At 51.4% G+C, this 15,670-nt stretch overlaps 1 protein-coding gene across 9 annotated transcripts in view; it reads left to right on the forward strand.

The window, feature by feature from the left end:
* Positions 1–13,202, forward strand: part of RUSC2 (RUN and SH3 domain containing 2) — a 53,605-nt gene extending 40,403 nt beyond the window's left edge. For 8 of the 9 annotated variants that reach the window (XM_048931246.1, XM_048931244.1, XM_048931242.1 and 5 more), the window contains 10 exons: positions 584–1,363; positions 1,860–2,060; positions 3,207–3,350; positions 4,338–4,414; positions 6,983–7,157; positions 7,514–7,619; positions 8,664–8,710; positions 10,238–11,210; positions 11,504–11,674; positions 11,850–13,202. In XM_048931246.1, coding sequence (XP_048787203.1) covers positions 584–1,363; positions 1,860–2,060; positions 3,207–3,350; positions 4,338–4,414; positions 6,983–7,157; positions 7,514–7,619; positions 8,664–8,710; positions 10,238–11,210; positions 11,504–11,674; positions 11,850–12,030 — 2,855 coding nt within the window. In that variant the 3' untranslated portion in view covers positions 12,031–13,202. The remainder of the gene's footprint in view (positions 1–583; positions 1,364–1,859; positions 2,061–3,206; positions 3,351–4,337; positions 4,415–6,982; positions 7,158–7,513; positions 7,620–8,663; positions 8,711–10,237; positions 11,211–11,503; positions 11,675–11,849) is intronic. The other variant, XM_048931249.1, reaches the window with a different exon arrangement.
* Positions 13,203–15,670: the final 2,468 nt, after the last annotated feature.

Consider the following 15,670-nt stretch of genomic DNA (forward strand, 5'->3'; position numbering starts at 1 on the left):
GATGGTCTGATAAGGAACCAGAGAGAAAGCAAGCCTTGCTAAATGCTAGCTATAGGGAAGGAGGGCAAGCACACCCCATGGAGAGTGGGGAATGCTTGGATTAACACCTGTGGTGCTCATAATACTTGTGGCAGGTTGGGTGAGTTCCCAGCACTTGTGAGAGGAAGCAGTCCTTTAATATATAAAATTCTGTTGTACTGCAGTGCATTAGGGCTCTGTCTTTGGGCATTGTCTGAGCAGAGGCAGGTGCCTGAGGCCATGGCTTTTGCTGTCTGGGATGAAGGAATGTGGAAAGGGTGGGAAGCTGGACCAGGAGAGAGAAACCCTCAGTACAGTGCTTCACTCTTCAAGACAGCTGTCAACAGCTGGAAACTTCATTTGAAGGCACGTGTCCTCACCCTGCCAGTTCATGATGTGTGTAACTGGTTCAGACTTGAACCACTCATTTTTTGGCACTGGTCTTTAGCTCATCCTCTTCCTCCAGTAGCTGAGAGCACATTCTCTTTTTCCAGTGATCCACCATATTCAAGATGACTGTCACTTTGCCTGCCCTCACATACTGTCCCCTTTTTTCTCCCTAAAGGTGGAGGCACAGACAGCAAGCCTGTGGTACGCTACAGCAAGGACCAGCGTCCCACAACACTGCCCATCCAGCCTTTCGTTTTCCAGCACCATTTCAGCAAGCCACCCAAGGCCCGTGCTCTGCACAGCCATTTTGCCTCCAGTCTTTCCCAACTTTACAGCTTATCCAGCAACCGACCTGCAAGCCAGCAGATCTCCAGTTCCCAGAACTCTGCCGCCCTGGCAGAGCAGTCGGCAGTGGCTGGGGGCCAAGCCCATGGCATGCTCCTGACCCAGCGTTCAGCAGATGGAGCTGCCTCTCTTAATGATGGCTGCATCAAGAAGACCGCCCCAGAGACAACGCGGCCATCCCCTCTGGGCAGTTACTCTCCTGTGCGATGCAACGTGCCTTTCTTTCAGAGCGTGGACTCCTCTTCCTCACCCACCACTGAGCGAGCTGGAGAAAGCCAGCCTCCCAGGAGCAGGTCCTGCCCCATCTCTGCCAGCCTGCTTCCCACCAGGTCTTCCCCTGCTGTCAGTGCCATGCAGCCCACTCAAGTCACCAAAGTTGATGCCCCGAGGCAAAATGAGAACCCCAGGCCTGTTCCCAAGAAAGAGGCACCTCTGGAGCCAAGCCCACCGTTCTCTGAGTACCGACTCCACGGCAGGTCCCTGCTGCCCCTTTCTCTGAGTAGCGTGCCGATGAGCCGAGTGGGAGCCCAGGCGGATCCTCGCTGGAGGCATGGCAGTGAGACCAGCAGCTCTGGTCCGCTGAGCAGCATGGGAGGACGGCCCCTCAATGGTAGGTACCCATTGAGCACTGTGTGCTGGTGGAGAACATCTCCAGTTCCTTGATGATGGATGCTCACCGTAACACTGTCCTTCCTACAGCCACAAACTGGGCCAAAATTGAGTCTGAGTGCTCTGGCACCCAATAGCTCCCCTCATCACTCTGCCTGTGTGCTGATAGTGTGTTCCTTCAGTCCTGCTTCCTACACAGTGTTTCCAGAGGGGGACACTGATCCTCACATTCCCCATGCCAGGTGCTGGCACCCTGAATCTGCCCTCCCTGTGCCTACAGCCACCGGGTTACTCAGGCTCCTGCCCTACTGTGCCTGGCTATGGCCACCACCTTCCGCTGTATATATGTGCTAATGTCCTGAAATGCCACTGGACTTCAACTAACTTGCTGTCTCTCTGTTTTTCTTCCTTGTCATCCTTCTCCCTCTGTTTGCCCTCCACGTCCTCCTGTCTGCTCATGTCCTTCCACCTGGTGCACGCTGCCTGCGGCATTGTAGCGAACCACCTCTCCCCTCAAGCACTGAAGTGGCGAGAGTACAGGCGGAGGAATCCCCTGGGCTTGGACCGTGTTTCAGGGCTGCCCAGCTTAGCCAGCAGCCTAGACAGGAGGCAGCAAGAGCCCCGGCTGAACCGAGGGAATCCCATCTTTGAGTTTCCTGGCACTCTCAACACCAGCCATTTCCACTGCAAGCTGAATGGTGCGCATCGCGCTTCTGCTGTTGGGTCTGGGGGTGACTTCAGGGCTCAGGTTCTGTGTCCCAGCTGTGCCAGACCTCATCACCAGTCTGCATGCTGTGAGAAGTAGTGTCGATGCTTCTACTGGCAGTAGGGCAGTAGTTTACAAGAAGAAGGTAAAAATTGCTTACTGGTGGGTACAAATCCTGGAGCCTCTCTTCTTCTCCATGAGCTGAGAGCAGTTAGATCTGGCTCTGGGCTGGACTGAAGGGACAGCTCAAACCTCAGCAAGTGTTCCAGGGCTGTTTCCAGCTTATAGTTCATGTCTCACAATCCATGTGGTGGCCTTTGAAGATCTTGTGTCTGTGCGCTGCAGTGTCTGCTCATCTGCACCAGCCACATCAGCATGCTAGATACTGGGCTGTAGCTCTCATGGGGCAGCTTGTCCATGCTTTGCCATTAAGGTCTTCCCTGTTCTCCAAAAACAGTGCAAGAAGGACAGAGGGGAGTGAGCTGCTTTTGGTTGAAGCTTTGAGAGTCCTCAGGAGAAGCAGTAGGGTATGTGAGAGAGAGAGTATTCTCATGGTCAGCTCCAAAGCTCTTCACCTCCCTCTGCCAACCCAAGCAGCTTCTCCACCCCTCTTTTGTAGGAGAATGCCTGATATGGACCTGAGGAAGCAGTCTGTACGAAAATAAAGCATTATGAAAGAGCACTCATAGAAATCTCCCCTTGAAAACAGAGTCCCTCCCAGGGGTTAAGCAGAAGGCATGATGTTTATTGCCTGTGAATGCCTGTGTCCCATGAAGGGATTCTCTGTGTGCTCCTTCTGATCAGCTTACATTTCTGCTGCAGCTACCTGCACTGCAGCCCTGAGCATGGTACACTGAGATTTTCTTCAGCATGTCCCTCAGCATCTTCCAGTGCCTGCAGATTCCCAGCCAAGCTGGAGCTACATGCTGGGTCAGTTATGGAGTTCAGCTGTGGGGCTGAACATGCATACTGTTTCTGAGGGGAGTAGCAAACCAGTAGCCTTGCTGGTCCAGTCTTGGTCAGACAGGTGGGAAGACTCCTGGTGCAGCTTGCTTCTAGGAAAAGCAAACTATATGGGAGAGGCTTTGGTATAAGGGCTTGAATTTAACTCTTTTTCCCCCCTGTTTTGACCATGCAGGACAGTCTATGAGGCAACTCCAACTTACCTACACCGACTTCTTCCCTGACTACTTCTCACTAGCTGAGAAACCCCCTGCTGAGTTCTGTCTCTCCCCAGATGGCAACACAGAGTCCATCTCTATTGACTTGCTGCAGAAGAAGGGTGAGTCCATGTGTCTCTTGGGGCATTGGAGAATGGAATGTAGCACAGCATAAGGTGAACAGTGCTTCTCTCTGTAGGCATAATGATTTCTTTCCTGCCCTCTTCTGCTGTAGAATCATAACTAGATGTTCCTCTGAACAGCCAGCACATGTTCATTTTCCTTGCACCACACTATATGCTAAAAATGCATACCATCTACTTGTACCAGGAAGTATGACGAGAAGAAACCACAAGAAAGTAAAGAGAGCAGGCTGGCAGAGGGGCATGAACCTATGGCACAGCATGCTACCGTCCCATTTCAGTATACAAGCGTGAACTGTGGATCTGTGTGGTGTTGCAGAGGGGCTAGCCAGAGTTTTAGTCATTTAGGTCTTTTGGGGCTGTATGGTGAATATAGTGTATATAACAGAGTGGGCAAAAGGATGTCAAAGCAGGCCAAGATGTCACTGTGATGACTGCTGACAGCTGCTTCTGTGTCCTGTCAGAGACGAGGGATGTGCAGAAAGGCTCCTATGCCTTTATCAGTTATGTGTTGGTGACTGCTACATGGCAGCTTCTCCCCTGTCCCACTACTATTCTTGCATCATGCTGATGCAGATGTCAGATTATCCACTACTGCCTTGTTAGTGATCATTACATAGCTGCTAAATATGTTGATTCTGCCCTGTCTTTGCCTCAGAGCCTGTCCCTGGTCCCTCAAGAGGTGGTGTGTGGAGGTGATGTTTCCACGTACTGTGGGAATATCGACAGGGTGTCTTGTCCTTCAGCCTCTTCTAAAGATTGTTGAACTGTCAGGCTGATACATGAGTGTTGGAACCAGCACAGATATATCTGCTGAGGATTCAGGAGGGGTTCTGCATGTTTTTGGCAGAGGAGGAACCTGTGCTGACATGGCCTGGAAATGCTGTATCTAATGCCCGATTTCTTTGTCAAGTGTTTGGTCTGGGTCTGTCCTAGAAGCAGCTCTGACTCTGCATTTCCCTCTAGGTCTGGTGAAGGCAATCAACACTGCTGTTGACCTGATTGTGGCTCACTTTGGAACCAGCAGGGATCCAGGTGTGAAGGTAAGTCTTGTTTTTCTTATGCTTTTTTACCATCATAAGTGACAGGGAGAGGATGGAAAAAGGCTGTTTCTTCATTCTCTTGCAGTTCAAACATTAAGGCGTATCAGATAAAGCTAGTAGGAACAACAAAACAAAAGCAGTTGGTAGGGCATCATGCAGCAGACAGTAAATGTGCAACAGTTCTTGCTCCATGATGTCAAGGATGCTAATGCTACACATGTTTAAGGAAAGACTGGAAAAATGAAGGGAAGGGAAATTTGCTGATGTCTACTAAACACATAGGAATCATGTCTGCCTTAGGTAGTTCCTGAGTTGTAATTAGCTGTAGGCAAGGAGAGCATTAGCATTACTCTTCTGAGAGTGTCTCTTGTTGTGGTTCAACCCAGCAGGCAGCTAAGTACCACATGGTTGTTCACTCACTCCCCTCTCCCATTGGGATGAGAGAGAACTGGGGGGAAAAAAATGAAAAAAACCCACAAAGTAGAACTTATGGGTTGAGATAAAATATAACCACTGCTGTTTACCAAGGCAGAAAAGGAAGAGAAATGGAAAATAATAGCATTAATTGAAATTATGTGTACATTTACAAAACAGGTGATGCACAATGCAACTGCTTGTCACCTCCTGACCAGTGCCTACCTGGTTTCTGAACAACAGCTGTCAATCCCCTTCAGTTTTGAAATTTATTTGCATGATGTCATGTAGTATGAAATATCCCTTTAGTCAGTTTGGGTCAGCTGTCCTGGTTCTGTTCCCTCACAGCTCCCTCCTCAGCCCCTCTGCTGGCGGGACTGTACAAGAAGCTGAAACATCCTTAGCTCTGTGCAGCACTGCTCAGCAACAACCAGAACATCAGTGTGTTATCAACACTGATTTTCTCCCAAAGCCAAAATACAGCATCATACCAGATGCATAGAAGAAAAAAAACCCAAAACTCTGTCACAGCTGAAATCGGGACACTTATGTACTTACTTACGGTCCTTAAGGAGAGAGAATACCAAGCTATCTGGACTTATGGTATGATGAAGTACCCCAGCTCTTTCTTCTCATACAGTGGAGAGTTATGTCTCCCTACTCCATCCATCCTCTGATTCTGTTCTGACATCTGTAGCAGAGCATAACGCAGTGTCTCCAGTCCCTTGATGTATGACAGGGCTTCATAATAATAAAAAAATGCATCAGTCATTTGCTCACCTAGGGCAGATGATCTTTACCTAAGGCCATTACCACAAACCCACTAACATCAGAGTGTACCTAGGTTGCCCATGGGACTGTCTTTGTTTGTGTCTCTCTCACCTCCCATTTCTGGAATAACACTGGCAGAATGAAGTTGCTTGTTTGTCCCAAAAATGTTTTCTGTCCTGTGATACTCGTCACTGTTTGTGCTGCCTCCTCTCAAAGCTGAATAGTCTCCTTCAGTTGCAGGGACTCTGGGGCAGCAGTGTGACTGTTTGGAGATGACAGCTGCCCAGGAGTGCCATCCCCAAGGAGAAACCTCACTAGAACAGGTTCCAAGCTCATTCAGTCTAATGACAGAGCCCAGGGTAGTTTGCCCCTCATTACAACGTTGCTGATGCAGAGATTGCTGTGAAGTGTAACTGGAGCTGGTTATATTTCCAGTTTTTGAAAACTTCACGGTGTTTTTCCTGTACTTGCTGTGTTGTTTTGGGGAATAGTGGCAATATTCACCCATTACTTTACCTGCTGTGGTTTTGATCTGAGTTTTCCATCAATGTGCCAAAGGCTGAGCATTCACCTGTCAAAAGGCAGCACACATCCCTGATGCTCTGATGCTCAGTGGATCTGGCAGGATTATTCCTGACGAAGAAGTTCAGTTTGAGTTCAGGACCTTTGTGGACCCATGCCAACTGGGCAGTGTAATTCCAGCTCAGCTGGTAAAATCTGTGCCCCGAACAAACTGCCTGGGGCTACCAGTATGTGCAAGGTCCAGGGCTGACGTCTTTGGCTTGACCTTTGGCAGCTAAAGGATTGCATGCAGCAGAATATATCCCCATTCTGCTGAGGCTTGGCTTTTAGATGCTTCTTCACCTCATCCTGGGCTCTGTCAAGCTCTTTTGCCCTCGCTCTGTTTATTTATAGTAATCCTCGGGAATTATAGCTCAGCTTGTCACTGTTAAGTGTTCCTTAACCCCTCAGTGCTGGAAGTTTGCTACTTCCTACTTCTAAAATAGCAACATGAAAATCTTCTGTGGCAGCAGAAAAATCCCCATGTCTTTCCTTCCTCCAGCTGTAGCCTTGTTAGACCCGTGGGGAGAACTAGGCATGCCATCTAACAGGAACATCCTCTTTCCAAGTGAGATATTCTTTTCCCAAGCTGTTGCCTCATCTCAGCCTGGGGTAGACCTTGCAGAGAGTAAACCAGAACTGGTGCCTGAGGCAGCAGGGGTGAAGGGAAAGCTCCCGTTCAAGGAGCTGCTGAACTTCTTCGTGGCCTGGATATTGCCTCCTGGGTGTCTGTAATAGGCAGGTGGGTGTGTGGACTGTTTGCATATGTTTTACCATGCAGAGCAATTACCAACCCTCTCCATATTGTCTCTTCTTCCTTAGGCTAAACTTGGGAACAGTTCTGTGAGCCCCAACGTGGGGCATCTCATACTGAAATACCTGTGCCCAGCTGTCCGGGACATCCTGAGTGATGGGCTCAAGGCCTACGTCCTGGACATGATCATTGGCCAGAGGAGGAACATACCCTGGAGCGTGGTGGAAGCATCCACCCAACTAGGTAAAAAAAACCCAACAGACAAAACAAAAAAGAATTTCCTTTCTGAGGAAAGGAGGTTGAGTTTCTAGGTTGTTTCTGTACCTTCATCTTTAGCCCTGCACAGCTACAGGTATAAGGCAGAGCTAACCAATGTGTAAGAAAATGTGCACACACTCCTTGTTGCTCTCAGGTGTGCTCTCAGGTGTCAGTCTGCACCTTGGATTTTCTCCTGTGCAGAGCTGGGATGTTGGAATGGAGTGAACTTATCCTGATGACTGGTGGAGGGCTGTCAGTCTTGGCCTGAGTGCTGCACCTCATGATGCTATTTTGGCTTTGTTGAGCACAACAAATCCTAATGTTTCACTTTTTTACCATAGGCCCCTCTACCAAGTTGCTGCACAGCCTCTATAGCAAGATCAGCCAGTACACGGAGCTCACCAACCACACCATGCGGTTCAATGCGTTCATCTTCGGCCTCCTCAAGTAAGCTTACTTCTGGGCTGACTGCACGGCACTGACCAGGGCTGGCAGCAGGTGCTGCTCTGTGTCTGCAAGCAGGCAGAGTTGCCAATTAAAAGATTTAGGAAACCTGGGAAGCAGCTCTCCAAGGTAGATTAGAGAAGTTAGAAGCTGTGAGCCTCAGGGAGCTCCAAAGAGATTAAAACTTATCCTAAGTAGGCCAAGGCTGAGATGGGCTGGCTGCAGCCCACTGAATAACGTTGTCAGTTTGTTCTGGCCCTAGAAGGTTAGGTGCAAAGAGTCTGTCAGGCTTCACATAAGGATAAACATAACGTATGCATAAATTGATCCTGAAAATCCCTGTTGTGTCGCTGCTTCCTGGGGTTGCAGTGAATCCCAGTGCATGACTCTCTGAAAGCCCTGGTACAGGACTCAAGTCTGATCCTTCTAGGCTGGATGAGAAGTGTAATGTAACAGTCAGTTTTAAACACAAAAAGTCAGTGGAGTTCTGTCTCTGTGCCTATGACATGGGAAGCCCTGTCAGGATAGTATTTCCTCACTTGTCTGCAGTGATAAGAAAGACCTTTGACACTGGCAGCAGAGTCCCTAACATCTCCAAACGTTGGCAGGACCCTAAGAGCAAGCTTTGCCCTGCTCACCCCACCCAGGCTTGCCCAGCTCTCTTGGTGCAGGTCACCAGCATATTTTGGTTCAGGCTTGATGCAATGATCTTGTATTTGTATTGGTTTGTCCCTTCCATATGAACATTTCTCGTAAAACTTAACTCTGCCAAAGGCACAGGAGCAAAGTGTTGTGGAAATTTGCTGGAAGCCTGGCTGATAGGTATTACAGTTGCACAGAGTCTCATTGCAGAGCAGATAGGATGTTGACAGGCTGGGTGGTCAGTGTGCGCTGATGGAAGTGAGTCATTTCTGTAGATCTTAATGTTCCCAGGCTATGCTGTGTAAATGCCATTTTCCAGCCACGCTTCTAGAACAGCAAGGATGAAGGGGATGAGTTGAGTTATGCTTTTTTTTCTTCTTCCCTGACTGTGTGTTATTCCTACAGTATCCGGTCACTGGAGTTCTGGTTCAACCACCTCTATAACCATGAAGGTAAGAGGCTGTGCGCTGCAGGAAGGACTAAATTCTGCACATCATGCAGCAGAGATCTAAGCTCTGTGTCGTGTTTGTCTCCTGCTGGTTTCTCAGCCCGTGCTGCTTCCTCTTGATCTGAACTGAAGGATTATACTGTATGCAGTCTTGGTATTGCTGGAGGGCTGCATAGCTAAAGGGAGGAAGGTGGATGCCAAAGCTCCATGCAGCTTCCTCCACCTGAGCTGTGGAGAATCTGGTAACTGTGTCCTTCCCTGATGCAGCTGGTACACAGGGCTATCACCTACATATCACATAATACAGATCGCTCACTCTACTCTCAAGATCAGTCTAGACCTACCAAGTGCCTGTCCCCTGCCCAGTGCCTGGGAGCACTGAGGAGGGATGGAGCTGCAAGCGCTTACCTGAAACCCTTCAAGCATGGGAAATAGAAAGGAAAACCTTCTGTCAAACAAAAAGCAGTTTTTCCTTGATGTATCCGTTGTCTGGGAGATGTTTTCATTTGGGGTTTTGTTGGTTTTTTTTCCAACCAGAAGTGTTTCTGAAGTGTGTAGATAACCCACCTGCCTGAAGCCTAGAAGCAGCATAAGTGCTAAATGCACAGGGAGGCAGAAACCCTTGACATGCTGAATTACTTGAGAGTGCTTCTGGCTCAGTGCATGCTCAGCCCAGGCATTAACTGCAGTCCAGTATTTTCTGTCAGGTCTGGGGGCTGACAGCAGACGTTGTTCAGATCTGTGTGTAGTTAGTGCTTCTCTTTGGATCAGTACTTTTTGTACTGAGCAGTGTAACAAGAGAAAGTGCTCTGATTTTCTGGAGTGGAATACTGCCCTTGCAAATCTGGGTTAGTCTGGTGCAAGCCACATTAAAAGCTGAAGTGTGAGGTAGGGCTACTAGGTTGCTGAAGGCTAGGTGTGCAGATAAGCTACAAATCTTGACTTCAGTGCACACTTGTCGTCTTTCTGCAAACAAATGTTTTTTGCTGCACACAAATCCTGTGCCAAACTGTCTCTGGGAATGATGGTTGACAATAAAGCTAGTGGCACAGCAGTGTGGAAGCAGCTAAAAGAAATGTAGGGTGATAGCTGCAAATATAAATACCAGTCCATTTTCTGTTAGGATCCACAGCTGAGCACTGCTGGATCCTTGGAAGGGCTGCATTCTGCTGTCCCGAGCACCTCTGTCATATACCAGTGTCATACAGGACACTGGTACTGGCCCACATCTTCAGTTTCTCTTTCATATCCAGGAGGTGGGAGAAGGCAATCTTAGTGTGCCAACTCTCTTTGGTGCTTTTTGTTTGCACCCTATCTTAGCATGATTGTTGCAGTGTGTCACCTGGCAGGCAGACAATGGCTGCAGGAAGCAGGATCTTAACCGGTTTGCTCCCTGACCCAGTACCGAGTCTCACACTGCAGGCATGGATGAGATCAGAAACCAGCACTCAGCTCTTTTGCTCGGTAGCTTCTTGGTGGCTTGGCAAAGTCTCAAGGGCCGCTCATCTAATCAGTGTCTCTTGCCCCACAGATATCATCCTGGCGCACTATCAACCAGTGGGCTTCTTATGCCTGTCTCATAATGTGTGCCAGCCTCTTTTTGAGGAGCTCCTGCTCCTGCTGCAGCCTCTCTCACTGCTGCCCTTCAACCTGGACCTCCTTTTTGAGCACCACCTGATGCAGATGGGCAAAGAGCAGCAGCAGCAAAAGGAGCTGCTGCGCGTGAAGCAGGACCTGCTGCTTTCCGCACACTCCACCCTGCAGCTGATGAGGACACGGGGCAGCAGCGAGGATCCTGATGGCTGCAGCACTGCCCCTGAAGCATGCAAAGTGGGTGGCAGAGACGGCGGCGTGTCACCAGGCCACAGCCCTGAGCGAGCTGCAAGTGAGAGGGTCAAGGGAGTGGGGGCCTCCTGCGGAGATGGGGACAGAGAGGAAGAACGAAGGAAGGTGCGAGAGAGCATGTGGGAAGGGAAGAAGGACAAGCAGGCGGGCTGGTGGTACCAGCTCATGCAGAGCTCTCAGATTTACATTGAAAGCTCAACTGAAGGCTCGAAGTTCATCCGTTACGAGAAGAAGAAGGCTTTGAGTGGCGTGCCCGGTTCAGCTGAGTCCCACGAGACACCACCCCCGCGTGAAGGGGTAGTGGAGGGAGCAGAAGCCTGCCACATTGCTGAGGGCAGCTTGGAGGAGAAGCCCAAGGCTGCCAGAAGGCCGAGCCCTGAAACTGTGGAAGAGCCAGTGGAGAAGCCCCAGCACGTGCCAGGTGGTGAAGAGGTTAAGGAGCGGAGCTGGGCCTTCTGGATGGGCAGCCCCCCAGACTCAGTGGTTACAGAGCTGAAGCGCAGCAAGGAGAAGGAGATGGGGACTCAGCTAAAAGTGGGAGCAGCGGCAGCCCCCCAAGAAGAGAGCAGTGCCAGTGCATCAGAGGGCAGCCAGCCCATCAAGTGGGGACACTTGTTTGGGTCCAGGAAGGTGCAGAAAGAGCCCAGGCAACCTAACAGGTAGGAATACACGTGGCTTGGGACTGGAGGGGCTGGTTAAGCTGGAGCTGCAGCAGTGTGGTTGGGAGTCAGGCAAATAGCCTACTGCTGGGCTACACCGTGGTGACACATCAAAGGTAGTGTGTTAATAGAGAGATATGTAACACCTGGTGTGTCCAGAGGTTGCTGGATCTCCTGGAATGGAAAAAGCCTGGGGACTGCAGTGTATGCTGTGTGTCCAGATCCCTAAGGCATGACGTTACCATGAGACACTGGCTTCTTCACCACAGCCTGCTTCTGTCTCATCCTTGCAGGTTGCCCTCTGGTTGGCTGAGCCTGGACAAGTCTGTGTTCCAGCTGGTGGCCCAGGTCGGAGCAAGCATGTGGCGAGAAACAGCCCCTGAGCCAGAACCCACCCAGCCAGAGCCTCCTGAAGTGTCGCCTGCACCACAGCCAGCCCGGGGACTGTGTGCCAATCCTCCCTGGTGAGTGGTGGCATGTGACTGGGGCTGTAAGGGGAGGAAGTTGTCATAGGTCTGCCTGCTGCTGCAGAGGGGAGGGAGGCGGAGGTTTATTTCTGACCCCACTGTGGTCCCTGGACTCCAGTGGGGTGAGCATGCTGTGAAGATCTCACCCTTTCTCCCTTCCTCTTGCACACAGTGAGGTGAAAGCTCTTTGCCATCACATTGCCACCGAGGAAGGACAGCTGAGCTTCAACAAAGGGGATATCCTGCAGGTCATCTCCAAGGTGGATGGTGACTGGCTGCAGTGCAGTCTCGGCTCCGAGAAGGGACTCGTGCCCATCATGTACGTGACCCACCCGGAGGACGAGGACTATTGACATGGCTAAGAGGCCAAGCACAGTATCATGGGCTGCTGAGGCTCCTCTGGGGATGCCCAGAGAAGCAAACACAGCTTCTTGCTAGTTTCTTACCTTTCTTGCCATTACAGAATACAGTAACCGTAGGTGGTTCCTTCTTGCTCCTCCTTGTGCAGCTGCCAAAGGCCAAACTGGCCCGTGGAGCCTTCTGCAAGCTGTACCTCGTATTGCCAGGCATTGCCGTGCATGCAGCCACACCAGGGACCATTAGAGTCCCCTCCACCCCATGCCATCTCCAGCACCAATAGGTGGTGGGTTTGTATGTAGCAGGAATCGAAACAATCCCTGCCAGAGAAGTACTGGCTCAGTTTCACACTGCAGGGTGCAGGAGAATGGCCCCTCCCAGGGGTGGCCGTGCAGCCTCCAGCACCCCAGTGTTATCGGGGTTGGAGCACCGTGCACTGCCAATGCTGCCCGGCCTCGGCCTGGGAGGGAAGGGGTGTGTGTGTGTGTGCAGAGCGAGGGTGCGTGGGGTTGTGAGGAAGGCACGTGGATGTTCGGTGTGATGTAGGTCCAGGTGAGGTAGTGCCACCCTGTGCAGAGATAGGTGATGTGGGGATGTGCCTTCCGTGCTGAGCAGGTCGCCTCAGATGCCCTGGGGTGCTCAGCGGAGAGAAGGTGGGAGGGGAGGGAAGGGGGGTGAGGGCAGGGTCCCTGACAGGGCTAGGGATGGGATGCTTTTGGGGTTTGGGGGCCACGCTCCCACCAGGAACGGCGGGGGAGATGGGGATAGGAAATGCTCCCCGTGGTGTGAGTTTGGGGGACAAGTGTTGCGTGTGAACACAAAGGGCTGCTGAGAGTCCAGGGCTCCTCAGCAGAGGCAATGTCAGTCAGTCCCTGCCTTGCCATGCTCTTGGGGTGGTGTGGGGATCCTCACCTGCCACTGGGTGGGTGACAGTGTTAGTGAAAGTCCGTGCCAGTATTTGGTGCCTTGGCCAGGCGGATGCTGCTCATGGTGTCTTGCCTGGGCTGGCTTCCCCATGGCGAGGGGCCCTGGTCTTGCAAGGTTACCTCCTGCTTGTACATCGCTTAGCGGACGTTGCACCATATTTAATTTGTATTTCCCTATTAGAACGAGGTGTCTCGCCTTTATTTATTTCTTTATTTATGATGCATATTAATTAAAAGGTGCTGATTGAGCTCCCTTGTTTTGCAGCGTTGTCATTTCACCCTGTTTTCAAGAAGGGAATGAGGGGTACCTGTGCTTTGTCCTGTCTCCAGCCACAGCCAGCACTGACCTTCGGAGTGAGATAGATTCTCCCCTAGGAGATAGGTCACTGCCTGAGGCTGGCATGCCTTCCTTCTCCTACCTACAGAATCATAGAATCACCAAGGTTGGAAAAGACCTAAAAGATCATCCAGTCCAGCCGTTCACCCATTCCCAATAGCTCCCACTAAACCATGTCCCTCAACACAACATCCAGCCTTTCCTTGAACACCTCCAGGGTCGGTGACTCCACCACCTCCCTGGGCAGTCCATTCCAGTGCCTGACCACCCTTTCTGAAAAGTAATACTTTATACCCAAGGATGGTGATGCAGCTGGATGCCCCCCTACCCAGCACGCAGCCCAGGGGAGTCCTTATCCCGGCAGCGCAAGTGATTCAGCTGTGGCTGGTGGGAGCTTCAGCCGTAGGGCTGTGGAAGAGCTGGGACTTCTGCTCCTCATGTGGCTTCCTTGGGCTCAACGTGCATCGTGGGCAGAGAGCATCGTAGCTATAAGAGCAAAGAGAGGATAGATGATAGCTTCCCTCATGCAGGTTGGGGCCAGCAGTGCTGGGAACTGGGATGTCCCCATGGCTGTGATGCCCTGTGCTGGGCTGCTCCCTTGTATGGCCATGGCTGGGCAGAGTTATAATGGATTCCCCATGCACAGCATCCTGAGAGCTGAAGCTCATTCCCAGCCCAACACCCTGGGGTCTGGAGTTTGTGCAGGAAGGAAAGCAGCAGCAGAGTCCTGTGAGGGGTGGATGGGCTGAGAAGGCCTCCCGCTGGTGGGTCAGCCTGGACAGGGAGACATCACAAAGGCACTGACCCAAGAGCGACTGTGTCATGGTCTGCGGTCATCAGGATGCAGCTTATCTGTGGGGCAGAGGCTGCGGCCACAGCTGGGTCCCTGCTGCTGGGAACAATGCAGCAGCTCCCTGGGGTGGCTGCAGGATCCTGGGAAGAGAGGAGGCACCCGATCCCAGCACCCTGTGGGCTGGAATGCTCACAGGGCAGGGTGGGCAGTCCCAGTGCTGAGCACACGGCTGCCACGTGGCTGACTTTCATCTGGCCCTTCACAGACTGCCTCAATGTCCCCATCAGTACAATGAGCCCCAGGAGGTTTCTTCTGTGGTAGCATGGCCCATGGGAGGTTGCCACAGCTCAGCACTGCTTCCCCTATCAACCACGTTTGAGGGGACGTGTTCACTGCAGGGCAGAGCTGTGAGCATTCTGAAGTCCCCACACAGGGCGCATGTCCACGAGGGCTGGGACTCCTTGAGAGCACCCTGCAGGGAAGCCTGGGAGGAATATGGGGAGCTGAGCTCTGGTCTCCACTGAGAGCTGCCCAGCAGTGAGCTCTGTACCCCTGACCCTGCATCATCTCAGTGTTTGAACAGTCCAGTGGCTTCTTGCTCAGCTTCAGAAAGGGGAAATGCATGCAGTGAGGAAACTCGGGCAAGATCTCCCTAAAGGAAGCAGTGTGATCACAAGATGCCCAGCAGCCTACAGAGATGTAGGGCAGCCTTTCTGAGTTCCTGGTAGCAAAACGCAGAGGGGAGCCAGCAAGACAGCCATGGCCAGAAGCTGTTCAAAACAGAGGGTGATCTTCTAAGAGCAAAAGTCACTGCCAGGTGGCACAAAATAGCATCGAGCAGATAGGATGTCAAAGCTCAGTAAGATAATAGAGCAAGGACCCTGCAGGAGCAGCCAGCAATCCTTTAGCAGACACTCTGAGAGCTGTAAATCTGCCCCCCCAAAAAAGTCTGTAGTGTTACTGGGAACTCAGAGCATGAAGAACGGGGAGGAGACATCATCCTCAATGAAAAGCGAAGGGGCTCTATGGGTTGACTTCACAGTGGAGGGCTCTGGTGCCAAGCTGCAGGTGCTGAGATACATTCAGTCCCCATGTCACCTCCAGTGCATGGGGTGGCACCTGGGGCTGATATCATGGCAGGATGTGGTCCTTGGCGTGGGGAGGGGATTTGCCAGCCCAACAAAGCAGGGTCACTTGTGTCCCAGGTGCTGAAATCAGTCCACACACTGCCTTGGCATCACGTGCTTTGCCTTGTGTGTCCATAACATGCAGCTGCAGCCCATGGCTGTGGGAGGAAGGGAAGCAGAGCACGGTTGTGCTCAAGTTCAGCATTTTCCCAATGTGTAGCAAGGAGAAGTGTTGTGACGAGAGGGTGAACGAGCAAGTAGAGGACTTCCTGATAGCGTGAGCCATGTTTCCAGGTTTCAGATGGGGCAATGAAGGGCTTTTGGAGAAGCTGAGCTGTTAGCACGACGATGGGCTGATGAATCCTGCTGGGAGCAACATGAGGATGTGGTTTTTGGGGGACCTCTCTGATATGTGGAATTTCCCTCGTTATTTTCCAATGATTCCCCAAATGA

The sequence above is a fragment of the Lagopus muta genome, chromosome Z (genome assembly GCF_023343835.1).
Source record: "Lagopus muta isolate bLagMut1 chromosome Z, bLagMut1 primary, whole genome shotgun sequence".
Classification (NCBI taxonomy): Eukaryota; Metazoa; Chordata; class Aves; order Galliformes; family Phasianidae; genus Lagopus; species Lagopus muta.